The sequence below is a fragment of the Lynx rufus genome, unplaced genomic scaffold (assembly GCF_022079265.1).
Source record: "Lynx rufus isolate CCGP_SWC_20201006 ecotype Redwood Valley unplaced genomic scaffold, mLynRuf1.p SCAF_26, whole genome shotgun sequence".
Classification (NCBI taxonomy): domain Eukaryota; kingdom Metazoa; phylum Chordata; class Mammalia; order Carnivora; family Felidae; genus Lynx; species Lynx rufus.
Window position 1 is genome coordinate 6212337 of NW_025814841.1, and position 13941 is coordinate 6226277.

The 13941-nt window shown below is 44.1% G+C and overlaps 1 protein-coding gene across 1 annotated transcript in view; it reads left to right on the forward strand.

Annotated features, from left to right (window-relative positions):
• The first annotated feature begins 1818 nt into the window (after positions 1-1818).
• Positions 1819-13941, forward strand: part of YWHAZ (tyrosine 3-monooxygenase/tryptophan 5-monooxygenase activation protein zeta) — a 32760-nt gene continuing 20637 nt past the window's right edge. Inside the window, exons 1-2 of the mRNA XM_047088817.1 lie at positions 1819-2116; positions 5091-5395. Coding sequence (XP_046944773.1) covers positions 5102-5395 — 294 coding nt within the window. The 5' untranslated portion in view covers positions 1819-2116; positions 5091-5101. The remainder of the gene's footprint in view (positions 2117-5090; positions 5396-13941) is intronic.

Consider the following 13941-nt stretch of genomic DNA (forward strand, 5'->3'; position numbering starts at 1 on the left):
TGCTTTACTGTCTAAATGCCAGCGGGAACTCCAGGCAAAACGTAATTTGCAGACCAGTCTGTGTTAGAAACACTGTATCCAACATACAGAACAGACAAGGCGCCGCAAGAGCGAGGAAAGATTTTACGTGTCTGCTATTGACAAATTCAATCCTCTGGACAACTTGAGGCTGAACTCTTCAGAGGCTCCTTTGTCAGCTGTGCCTCAAGGCAGGCCTCCTAGTAGGTGCTCAATAAAGGTATGTTGGGAAGAAAAAGAGACAGCCCAAGAAAGACTGAACGATAGAGAACAAACTGATGGTTACCAGAGTGGAGGGAGAGAGGGGAGGGAGATGGGGGAAATAGGGGATGGGGGTTAAAGAGTACATTTATGAGGAGGAAAAAAAAAAGGATAGGTTGGAAAAATCTGTAAGGCCAGGATGGAGTGTGCAAAAGGTAGTAGGAAGATTTCCGAGTTCTCACTGCAACTATAAACTTAGAGGACTTTTGCAACTGGTTTTGCAGCTCATCCAAGCGCTAATCTTTTCTTAGCTCTAACACATTTAAAGGGAGTAAGAGGCAGAGGCATTTTACACCGTCGATGTATCTCTTTGAACTTCCTTAAGTTGACTGGGCGGAGGCTCTACCGTTTTAGGTCCGCCCGTTTGTGCGGCACCTGCAATTTCCGCTCCTCACTTTACCCTCTTCCTGGCTCCAGGTCCTCGCTCCTGGCCCTGCCTGCGGCCCCCTTCCACTACCCGCGGGGTCCCTGGGAACTACCACGTCCCGCAAACCTTGCTTCAGGAGAAAACAGGTAATGAATGATCTTTAGGTTTTAAATCACTGCAACATGAAGTCTTCAATTGGACGCATGATTTGGATGGAAAAATCTGATCTACGAGAAACGAGTCAGTACGGTCCAACCTCCGCTCTTTGCCTCTCTTCGTGTTACGGTTTCCAGGATCACCCGAACCCTCCATCTAAGAGGGCTGCCGTCTCCTCTCGGGAGTTGTAGGCTTTCTGAAAGCGGCGGCCTCTCCTTCCAGGCCTCACCTCCCGCCAGCTCCGCCCCGCCCGACCCACCTCACCCCCGCTTCGCGCCCCCATTGTCCCCTCGCAGCTGTCACAGCGCGCACATCCCGAGGCCCCGATTGGAAAACCTTCCCGTCACTCAGCCCACACTCCGGGGCCGGACGCCTCACTCCCTATTCCGAGCCTTAAAAGGTCTAAGGCCGCTTTCCGCGAGCCAGCAGGTAGAGCCGCGGCGGCGGAAGGGAGGAAGGGAGGGGCTGCGCGCTCAGGTTGGCCCCGCCTGGCGACAGGGTGCGGCGGGCTGAGGGGGTAGCGCGCCACACCGCCCCTCCCCGACCGTCTGACCGCGCCCTCCCCCGCCACCCCCAAGGCCTGATCACAATGCCAGAGCGGCGGAGCCACTCGCGTAATCCAGCCCCCGGCCGGCCCAGGAGGCAGTTAACCACCGCGGGGCACGGAGGGCGGGGCGGACCAGGGCGCCTGGAACGGGATGGGGGGGGGGGGATGTGAAAGGTCCCGGATGTTGCTGAACCGGAGCCCCTTCTAGGGGGAGTGACTGGCGCAGGCGCAGAAGGGCCGCACGGAAAACCAAGGTGGGGGTGGGGAGGAATTTCCTTCTTGCTGGTTTTGAGGAAGAGTGAGCCTGGGAAGATTGCGGGGGATCCGAGGGGAAGGCGAGGTAGGAAGGTAGTGGTGGGGGGAGGGGGAAAAGAAAAAGGAAGGAGCTTCCTGCCCAGGCTCTCTCAAGAGCAGAGAAGTTGGGAGCTGAGCGGGCTGGGGAGGAGTGTTGGTAGCGGGAGAGGTGGTGCGCTCCGCCGCTCGCCCTCTAGCGCGGGCGGGCAGGACGCGCGCGCTAGGGAGCGGCGGTTGCACTGGGCCCCCAGAGCTGTGGGCACCAATCAACGGTTGCCATAGCAGCGTTTGACGTCATCGTGCGTGTGGTGCCCCTGCTGCCGGGGCTGGTGATTGGAGGAAACCCCGTGTCTGCGGAGCGGCTGTAGCCTGTGAGCAGCGAGATCCAGGGACAGAGTCTCAGCCTCGCCGCTGCCGCCCAGAGACTGCTGAGCCCCCGTCCGTCCGTCCGCCGCCACCCACTCCGGGCACAGGTAAGAGACCCGGCCGCCGCCGCCTCGTCCTACTCCTTCCTTTCCCAGACCAGCCTTCGGAAAGCGCGGGGGCCGTCCCCGCTCCACAGCCCTTCAGCCCCGCTCGTCCGGCGGTAGCGGCGCTGGGCTGAGGCGGAGTCTCCTCAGGCGGAGACGGGCGGCGGCTTTTCCGCTGGGTTCGGGCGGGCGGCTCGCGGCCGCCTCGGGCTGCTTGCTTCCGGATCGACGCCTTGGCCCCGATAAGCTCCGGTTCCCGGTCCCCGTCCCCCGGGTGGAATGGGCGCCCACACGCGAGATCCCCAGGGACCCGCCCGGCCTCCGGCTCCCGGGGGTGACCGAGGCTCCGCTGGGCGCGATCCGTTCCCACCCTTGCCGCCCCCCCCCCCCCCCCCCCCCGCCAAAGCCCCTTCCTCGTCGCCGCCCAGCCTCCCGCTTCCGCCCGAGATAATGACTCGGCGGCTGCGGGCATTGCAGTGGCGCAGGTGAGGCCGCCCCCTCCCCTTGCCGCCCTCCCCTCCCCCTGCCTCTCCCGCCCGCTCCTCGGCGCAGCCTCCGCGCCCCGCGCTGCGGCGACGGCACCCAGCCCTCCCCCACCCGGGCGGCGGCGCGGCGGCAGGGCCGGGCCCGGGGACCGGGCCGCGAGCCGAGGCTGGGCCGGAGGCGCCCGCCAGGTACACGAGGGCGAGGCCTCCCTTCTGGCACGGGCGGGAGCCGGCTCCGGGGTGGGGCTGGCTTGGGACCCGGGGCCGAATTTCCTGGGTTCCGCGGTAGGGTGGGGGATGGGGCTGGGTTTTTTTTGTTTGTTGGTTTGTTTTTTTGTTTTTCCTTCGGGTGCATGGGGGCTGTGCGCCCAGGGCGGAGGATAGAGAAGAGAATGGGGAAGACGGTGGGCCGGCGTCTCGCTCGTCTGTCTGGTGGGCTTGAACCGAGGGTCCCTGTGCTCGCTTTTTAGATGGTGACCTCCTCTTGGGGCGGGTGAGGCTGAGCGTAACAGCCGGCTGTGGCCCCGCTCGCCTGGGTGTGGCTCTTGCCCCCTCCCCCACCTGCTGCAGCTGTCGGGTCCTTATAGACTAAATGAGCACCAGCGGTGTCCGGTGGCGGAGGAGACGCGGGTGGGAGAGTGGGGTGTGTCCGCCGCCCGGCCGGTCGTGGTTCCGCTTCTGCGGGCGGCGCTGGCGTCTCTGCCCCCGGGGCGGGCGGGCTGCTCCCCCCCTTCCCCGGCTCGGGCGGGGGCGCGCTGCTCCTCCCTCTTGCTCTGGTGGGGGGAATTAACACTCGGCGGTAGGTTGGGCTCCTTGACACAGATCCGCCATGACAAAGAGGGAGAATCGGGGACTTGGGCGGAGCCAAGGAGGGGTGGTTGCGGATAGCGCGGACGGAAGGATTTGCACTTTAAAGTCAAGGTCTGCCAGTGAGGTCTTTCACCTCACTCGACGTCTTACGTCGGTTAAGGGTTAAATGGGTGCGGCTAGTCTCCGCAGTACAGAGGCGAGGCCTTGGAGTACTAGTTACTGTGTGAGAAGCCCGATCCACTTCCCCTTGTACCAGAGGGGTTGGGGAGAGAACCTTTGTACTGGTTTTTGATAATTTTTCGTTAGAAGCAGCATTAACCTAAGAGCGTTCTTGAGATCCTAGGGGGAAAATTAGTAATTTTGAGGGGTGTGGGGGGTATGTAATCATAAATTTTAAATAGTTTCGCTTTGACACGGTATCCCTTGCACCCAAGCTAGGTGATTACTTGTTCACCTTGTTCCGATTTGGCTTTAAAAGAGAAGTATTGTGGGATTTTCCTGAGAAGGTGAAGGATCTGATACCGGGTGTCAATTCTTCTAGTGACAGTGGCTCTTCTGTTCACCTTTTAATAGTGCACTTCAGGCTCTATATTTACCACTTGCTGTGGGATCAGGGTATGGTTTAGCATCTTTTTGTGCTGTTTTAGCACCTTTCAAAAGGATATCTTTAAGGAAAAGTATAACGGGTAAGTTAAAAAAGGTCTAGGGAACTTGAAGATGAGAGAGAATTAGGTGGGAAGTTATGGTAAGGGCAGCTTGAGTGATCATATAACCAGTTAAATTTTGACTACTGGAAACAATGCAATAACTCTGCATTTAAACTAGAGCAGTGACATAAGATAACACCAATCACACTAGAAGCACTTAATAAATACATCTTAGTGCTCACATGAAGGTAAGAGTCAGGACTCATCGATGTGTTTTTAAAGCATGTATGTGTATAACAAGGTGCAGGTAGATGAGGTGTTAGGGTCTGTTAGATGGCAAAGGCGCGGTTGTTTGTTTTGTATTCAGAATGCCTTAAATCAAGCAGTTTGGCCCGTTCTTCCAGAAAATTATCATGCCAAGATCAGCTGTCAAGTGTTGCAGAGATCACTGGGTTTGGGGTGGGAGTAATACCAATAAAATGAAACTTAAATGCTTCTGACTATAACAGTAGGTATTATTAAAATGAACAGACACGAATTACATTAAGCTGACTTGAATCATGGTTCTGGAAAAATGCTAGAGGTTGTAACGTTCTTCATTGGCACTGCTTTCACTAAAGAAAAACTGCTGACTTTTGGATTACTTAGGATATTGGAAATTGGAATTGAGATTTTGGCCAAGTAAGGTAAGGGATGGATTTTAAGGTAGCCTTTTGATCAAATGTGCTTTGACTTTATGTGAAATTAGAATCTTCTGAGCAAAGATGATGTAATGCAATTTTAGTTTTGCTACATTTATGTTAATGGCTTTAAATTTGCCCCCTGAAGGCTGAGGGCATTCTCCCTTCTCCCTTCCCTTTTTTTTTTTTTCTTCCCATTGTCATCCTTTTGTAGGGCTGCATTAAATTCCTCACGTGAAGACTCTTCCACAGGCAATTAGGTTTGAGGTGTTAATCTAACATTTACAAAAGGTATAATACTGAGTCTTTATTTTCATGGAAAAAAATATCTGAATGTTACTTTTTTTCCCTGCAGAACATCCAGTCATGGATAAAAATGAGCTGGTGCAGAAGGCCAAGCTGGCCGAGCAGGCTGAGCGATATGATGACATGGCAGCCTGCATGAAGTCTGTAACTGAGCAAGGAGCTGAATTATCCAATGAGGAGAGGAATCTTCTCTCAGTTGCTTATAAAAATGTTGTAGGAGCCCGTAGGTCATCTTGGAGGGTCGTCTCAAGTATTGAGCAAAAGACGGAAGGTGCTGAGAAAAAACAGCAGATGGCTCGAGAATACAGAGAGAAAATTGAGACCGAGCTCAGAGATATCTGCAATGATGTACTGGTGAGAATCAAACATTCAGTCTAGCTTCACTATGATATAGGATTCCTATAATGAATATCAGGTGTTGGTCTCAACTTTTTCTTTCTTTGGTTTTTCTTTTCCTTTATAAAATTGAGCGTTCTCAATTTGGAAGTCTTCAGGGTGTCATTACTAAAAGGTTATTAAAACAGTTGTAGTTAAGCTTGTGTAAATTAAATGGAATACTGATTATCAGTCACTTCAAGTAGACTAAAAAAGACTGGTAGTATATTTTATACTAATTGAAAAGATAAAAGTATTTCTGTTGTGGTCAGGGTGTTTGTAGTAGTTCTAGAACTCATTTTCTTAAATGTACATCTGTGGATACAGGACTTTTGCATATCTTGTTTTATGTATGAGAGATGTAATAGAAGACTCATTACAGACTTAATACCCTTCCTTGGTTTAGCCAGTATAATGTAATGAATTAGCTATGCCAAAAATTATGGCTTCAGAGTTGCTTTTTGCCTCTTGCATTTAAGTGTTAGAGGTCAACTTTGACAACTAGAGTAAAAAATCATGAATAACTCAAACCTGATTTTTTCAGGTTCAGTTAAGAGGTCGTTTTAGAATTCAGTACCTATTGTTTTGAAGCACTGCTTCTCTAAGAAGCTTAAAAGAATAGAACATAGCAATATTCCTTTACACACAAGTCTTTAATTACTAGTAGAATAGCTTTACATCCTAAATTATGAATATTTTCCTGAAATGGTACTTTCTTCATGCTGTCTTTTATTTTTTTTTTTAATTTTTTTTTTTAAACGTTTATTTTTTATTGAGAGACAGAAAAAGAGCATGAGGATGGAGGAGGGGTGGCGGGCCCAGAGAGGAGACACAGAATCCGAAATAGGCTCTAGGCTCTGAGCTGTCAGCACAGAGCCCCATGCGGGGCTCGAACCCACAAACTGCAAGATCATGACCTGAGCCAAAGTCGGATGCTTAACCGACTGAGCCACCCAGGTGCCCCAGTGCTGTCTTAAAGAACAATATTTTTTATCTTAGTTAACATGGGCTCATAAAATCTTCTCATGTATTATCTTTCTTCGGTGCTTTTTTGTTTTTTATTTAAAATCTTCACATTGGTAGGTGTCATTTATTTTTAAGATGGGAAAGGAATTCCATGTTTTTATTAAGGCTAAATAACTTGTTTATCTTGTGGTTTGCTAAGGTAATAAGAATATTTAAAATACAAAAATATGTTTTTCTGTAATAAAAAATGTGTTGGGTGTTTTCCCCCCTTACTCTCTTTACTGACTAGTACCTGCATACATGATACTGAATTTTGTAGCTCTGGTGGTTTCCCCCCAATTATTATACCTGATAGATTGGATAATTTTTATTTTGGTTTCAGAGAGTTTGTTGGCTTAGGAATCTTAGGACTAAAAGAGGATGTAGTAACATTTTACTTTTTACTAACAAGCTTCTTTGCTATTTCAGGTAGGTATTTGCATGTTTTCCCCATACAAGGTCTAAAAGCTCCTGTCATTGTGAGGATTTTCCTAGGAAAAGACTAGCAGTTTTAATTTTGTTTTCCTTTTGTTTCCTTACCAAGAAAAAAAAATACTGCAAAGGATCAGTGGATGAGAATAACTAGATTAATCTGTAAATACCTTCTGTTTGTCGATTATTAATGGGGTTTGGTATTGGTGACTACCCATGTTATCCTTCAGAATAGTACTGGCCTCTCACCAAGCCTGAGTGAAATTTCCACCTTGAGCATATAGATAAATCAAAGTTTAATTCCTTCACTATACAAAAGCTAAACAAAGTTTTGCTTCCATCCTTGGTCTTTTGGTGATCTAAAAGTAGATCTTTCAGCTCTGCTCTGTTAGTGGTCTTTGCGTGGTTCATGCTTCCTAACATATAGTATGTACTCAAGTATTTGCTAAGTAAACGAACAAAAAGGCTTCTTTTGGAAAAGAGGGTAGTAGAACTAGGTCAGCAGCACTGCTAATTTTCCAAGGCCTTTTCTGTTTCATCTTGGGAAAATTCAGTATTTACAGATATTGTGGTTCTTTACAAGTAGGCCTATCATCTTTTTTCAAACAGGTCATGTTGGCTCTGGAAATAGCTTACATAAAATTCCTTTTTCCCCTTCAAATAAAATGGAAGAATAAAATACGGAAGAACTGCCATTTCTCGTAGAGAAAAAAATTTTTGATGTACTTGATGATTAGTGAAAGGTTGTTTTAATTATATTTTAAGGTCTCACTTACATGGTAAAAAGTAATCATAATTTTTATTCTAGCTTTTTCTGAACTTTGATTTTGTTTTTGTTTTTGTTTTTTTTTCATTTGAGAAAAATAAGCAGGTAATCCCTTTTCAGAATTTAGTGTTTTTGTTGCGGTTGCATCAGTGATGAACCAGACTTCATTGTTCTGTCAAGCACCTATATGATACTGGCTAAGATCTTTTCTCATAAAAAGGAGCTAAGTTTTTCTAAAGAGCTTTTTAGTTGTTATAAAATGGTGACTTCCATTCTGGTTATGTGCATTTATCAAGTGTTTGTTTAATTTATGCCATTTACTAAACAAAGAGTAGCCTTGTCACTTTGTGCAAGAATTGTAGAACATTACTGTGGAAAATGGTCACAGGCATATTCTTGACAGCATGGAGTTCTCTTTATGCTAGAGAACTTGGGGTTATTCCTTGTGTTGTTAATTTGAAGTTTGCAATATGTGAACTAATGCAGTCTGCCTTTTCCTGCCAGATCTTAGACCAAAAGCTCTCTTGGTAGTCAGGCAGGGACCCAACACTAGTGATCTCTAATACCTCCTCTGCATAAACCCACAAGAAGAAGCTAAAAATTGGACAATTTTGTCTTGAACGTGAAATGACAAAATGAGGAAATACATACTAGAAAACCCAGTTCAAGTTCAAAGAAGAATGTAGTGGTGTAAAAAGAATGCCAGGTTTTGAGTCAGACCAACCTAAAAAAAATTTTTTTTTTTTTGTTTATTCATTTTTGAGAAACAGAGAGAGACAGAGTGTGAGCAGGGGAGGGGCAGAGAGAGAGGGAGACACGGAATCTGAAGCAGGCTCCAGGCTCGGAGCTGTCAGCACAGAACCCAACACAGGGCTCAAACTCACGAACCACAAGATCATGACCTGAGCTGAAGTTGGACGCTTAACCGACTGAGCCACTCAGGCTCCCGGTTGAGTCAGACCAACTTTTAACCATCTAATAGTTGCAAGGCCTAAGGAAATCATGCGGTCCCTCTGAGAAAATGGAGTTCAGTTACAATAATGTCTACCCTGTAAGATTGTGATGGAGAATGAAATCAGGAGTCTCTTAACTCAAGAGTCTAGGAATGGGATTTAAATCCAAGAAGCCTTAAAAACTGTATTTTTGTGGGGCAGAGGGTCCATACTGACCAGTAAATTTTCCGAAGTTGTATTACAAAATTTGAAAGCCACAGGAGTAAGACAACAGCTTATAGGAGGAGGTGAAGCAGTAAAATCTTGAATCTAGCATTTGTAACAGTTGGCAACAGTAGGAGAGTAACAGTAATAGTTAACTCAGTTAATTTGACTGAATTCAATTTTATTAAGTTTTTCTACATTTTTATTTGCCCAGGGCACTTTTAAGGTGTGGTTGCTGGGCATTGGTTTTTATCTCCAGGCTACAGAACTGCTATTAAGCAGCTAAGAAACCAGGTAGCTTTGGGGGCTTTCCTGGTCTGAATATCTTAATATGTGCCTTGGACTTTGAAAACCGCTGTATGCAATTGTAGGCTGAAAATCACTACGCAGCTCATTTATTGGAATAAGTGCTTCTCAAAAGAATTCTACAGTTATACTCCTCTTTACCACTTAATATATTTACATGTTTTTGTCAAAAGGCTTTTGGTATGTTTCAAAATACAAAGACTTTCTGTGGCATAGTAGATACCTACAGTCTCTTCTAGAGAGGAATACACTGGACAGAGTCTTTTTGATAATACAATATTTTTTGAAGAGTTAATCGTGATAAGCAGTAAGTATTGCACCTGGTAAGGTGTTTTGTACAGTTGGGAAGTCTGAGGTGTATGATAGGGAAATGAAAGAAAATAAAAGAAGGAGAATAGAAAGGCAGGTGTTTGCTGTCTGGTGGGAAGGGGAAGAATAATCAACAACTTAAGAGCACCAGGCTACCTATCCTTTTCCAGTATAGCAGTACTTCAGTAAGAATGGAGTATGTTCAGGGCACCTGGGTGGCTCAGTCTGTTAAACATCTGACTCTTGATTTCAGGCTCAGGTCATGATCTCAGGGTTTGTGGGATCAGGCTTTGCACTGCTTAAGATTCTCTCGAGCTCTCTCTCCCTGCTCCTCCCGACTCACTTGCATGTGAGTGCTCTTTCTCTCCTTCTCCCCCTCTCTCAAATAAACTTAAAAAAGAATGGGGTGCTTTCTACCTGTTCTAGTAAGAGACATGGAGATGTTTAGTTTTAGTCATAAGATGAGCCGTGAAGATTATTATTATTAGTGTGTTAAAAGCAAACTGAGGAAATGATTAAAGGACTTAAAGTTGGGATTAGAGTGAAAAACACCTGAGTTAAAATCCCAAAAGTATAGGAAGGACAGGCATACTTCTAAAATAATGATACAACTCTTAGAATCTACCGAAGAGAAAGGAAGAAATTGTTTGCAGCCCCAGCAGAGGCATTTTGAATTAGGTGGAAAATAAGCTACTTTAGAGTTATTTATAATAGCTTACCAAGAATAATTTTGCTTTTCATTTTTTAAGAACACTCAGCTTTTTTGTTAAAGAAATCCTACTGGTAATACCTCAGTAGTGGTACAGTAGAGGCATCCTAATTAGTTGGTTAATTGAAAAGTAGTCTGTGCAATCATACTTGTTTTAAACCTTTGTTTTAAATGAAAATGTAGATGTTTATATGTGTTCTGTTGTCTGTTTTTAATGTGAGACCAAGACTATTTTTTTAAGTTTTTATTTATTTATTTTGGGAGAGACAGAGTGTGAGTGCGGGGAGGGGTAGAGAGAGGGAGAGAGAAAATCGCAAGTAGGCTCCACACTGTGAGAACTGTGAGATCATGACCTGAGCCGAAGCCTAGAGTTGGACACTTAACCAACTGAGCCACCCAGGTGCTCCCCATAACCTTTTCAAATACTTTGCTAACTACTCCTACAGATGAATCCTTTATAAATACATTTTGGGTTTGCATAGTAGAGTGAGAACATAAATGTTTGATAAGCAGTCAGTACAGAATCCTAGAAATGTGTAATTGTTTCTAATCTTTCAGTTGTTGAACCCAGGTGGTTTTTCTGTGTGTGACTCTCCTTTAAAAACTAGTTGTTCCAAAGCTCTCAATTTAGTTTTCATAGTAACCTACCTTTTCACACTCGTATTTCCTAATATTTAGGTAGCATAACAATTTAAGTAATTAATAGCCAGTTTAGCGTGGTTTGGAAACAAATATTGGATTGTTCATTGGATATCTTAAACAGATACCAGTAACTGCTGGTACAAGCTGAGGGGGATTCCAGAGAATATCTGAAAAACCTACTATCCTCAGGCATTTAGTCCAAGTCATGGTCATTGCCCTGTTTGCTTAGCTAGGAGTGAAAAATGTAGTATAATTTAGGTTGTCAATTAAGTGAAATTTGGTTAATCCAGCACATTACGGTTTTGTAGAAGAGTTGTTGCATTCAGGATCATTCTGTCAGAACATTGGGTGGAGAGAACATCGGTTCCTTTAAAATGCTTTTTCAGTAATATTGCAAGAGAAGAGACTGGGAGAGATGGGTACTGGTTAGATCATACTACACTACTATACCTACTGTATATACACCTAGTATAGTGCTGTAAACTAAGGAATGGGTGACTTCAAAGGACAGGAAAAAATTTCAGCAAAGAAAATGACACCAGGGGCATATGGTTGGAACAGTCGGTTAAGCATCTGACTCTTGATCTGGCTCAGGTCATCATCTCAAGAAGTTTGTGAGGTTGAGCCCTGCATCAGGCTATGTGCTGATGGTGCGGAGCCTGCTTGGGATTCTGTCTCTCCTTCTCTCTGCACCTCCCCCCTCCACCCCCCTTGTTCTGTCTCTCTCTCTCTCTCTCTCTCTCTCTCAAAAAATTTTTAAAAATGACACCAAATTTTGCCTCTTAGAAGGTGGGTTGGTAGGCGAAAAAGAAAATCAGAGCTTTTATAATGTGGCAGATTCTTTGAAGATTTGATCTTTGACGGTCTGGTTCTTTTCTTTGGACTCATTTTCTCCTTTTACTAATACCAGAATAGATTCTCACTGCCTTCCATTTTATAGTTAATCATTATTTATACATCTATCTTGTTTTTATAATTGAGGCTCTAACCTATGAAAGACTTTTTTACCCCGTGAATATAGTATCTACGTTCTATATAGATACTCTTTCTATATTTTCTATATATCTATAGTGGTTTGGGCACATAAAGGGAGCCCAGTATATGAAATAGTTTGGCCTTTATAATATTGAATTAAATGTTATTGGGCTATTGAGATTAATTTATGTATTTTTGATCCCAAAAGTAGGCAGTCTTTGGTGCATTCACATTGAAGAATGTGTCTATGTATGAAAAAAAATTTTTTTAAGTTTAAATTATAGATGTTCAGATGTCAACCATGTTTTAGAAAACTTACTGTAATCCACTGAAATTATAATAGGTATCAAGAGTATTGTTTTTCCTAGAAATTCAGAGATCCCTATTGTGATTTCATCCTCATTCTTGCGGCTCTTTATTATGATGGTTTTACATTGAGAGTAAACACTGCTCTGTAGGAGATTTAGGATTGCTGTCAGTTTCAATATGTCAAAAGCTAGAGTTCATCTTTCTTTTGAAATTACCTGTCCTTTTGTCTGCCTAATTTTAGCAGTTCTGTGCTGCATACAGCTCTTCTATATCTGTAAAACACTGGTTTCCTTCTCTCTGACTGCTCTTTGTCAAAATCCCATACACAAAGCCTTTGGGTCTAGTTTGGTCTTAACCACTCACTGTTCCTGTTACAAACCATTGCTAATTCCCATCTTTATGGCCTGATGATTTCTGCTTCATTATGATTTAGAATTTACTTTTATCCTGTTCTTTTTTTTTTTTTTTTTTCAACTAAAGAGGATTGGCTCCATTCCTTCATTCTCCTTGAAAACAGGATAGACCATTGATGTTTATGGTATTTAATTAGATACTAAGTTTACCAATATTTTTTAGGTAGCACAGATTTGAACTGGCTTGGGAGGAATGGTGTGCTTAGCCACTGTGTCTCAGCAGTTCCCAGTGTATTTGGTACATTGCTGTGCAACAGGTCATTCTTCATTTGTTCTCTCTGAATGAAAATGTGGTACCAGTTGTCATTTGTGGTCGATTTAGTTTTGCATTTTTTGGTAAGATACAATGTGTGACATAAGTACATCTTGTCAGAATTCACTAGTTACTTTCTAGTGGCTTGCCTATTTGTTTATAGCTACAGTTGGCTCTTGGGGCAACAAAGCATGAATTTATAGCTAGCTGATTAATTTATTAGCATGGTCCTGTGGTATGCACATGCACATTTGTTTACATTGAGATAGATAACTAAAAGATTTCAGCATAAAAACTTTTGTCAGTTTCTTTTGACAGAATTTGTTGTGAGCATTCTTTCCTTCTCCCCTAAATGAAAATATGCTTACAGTGGGGTTAGCCATAGGCAGGATGGCAAGGTGAGAATGTAAGGACAGTCAAATGTTAGTATGTAGAGTTAAGTAGACCAAAAGAAGACGGTTGATCTCCTGTATGCCTGTTCTTTTTTTTTTTTTTTTTAGTTTTTTTTTTTTTTCAACGTTTGTTTATTTTTGGGACAGACAGAGACAGAGCATGAACGGGGGAGGGGCAGAGAGAGAGGGAGACACAGAATCGGAAACAGGCTCCAGGCTCTGAGCCATCAGCCCAGAGCCTGACGCGGGGCTCGAATTCACGGACCGCGAGATCGTGACCTGGCTGAAGTCGGACGCTTAACCGACTGCGCCACCCAGGCGCCCCTGTTTTGTTTTGTTTTTAATCTAAGAAAGACCCTGTTGCATTTAATTTGTAAGGAGTGCCCAATTTTTGTTATATTGGGATTTCATTTATTTGAATTGTTTAATGAGAAGTTAAAAACGCTTTTCAGGGGAGGTTAATTGCCTTCTTGAAAATAGCTTTTGGGATCTAGGAGTTTTTTTTTAATTAGCAGTATTACTAAGGAACCCAAACCAGTCTGAACTGAGGGTTTCTCATCTTAATTGATTAATTACAAATGCTTTTTTGAAAAAAACCTTTTTTTCCTTTTTTTTTTTTTGCTTCTTAACACATATAATAAACACCATTCCCAGAGTTTAGAAGGACATAGACCTACTTGGACCGCATTTAACAGAGGGACATTTAATGAAAATCCTACCCCAAATGCATTACTTCTAAAATGTGATTCTGTGGAATTGACAGTTGAGGGCAGCGTTATGTATAGGCAGGCTGGAGTATACTTAGAACAAGTAAGTTCTCAATTCAGTGATTTGAATTGTACTGCTGTGTTTGGAAG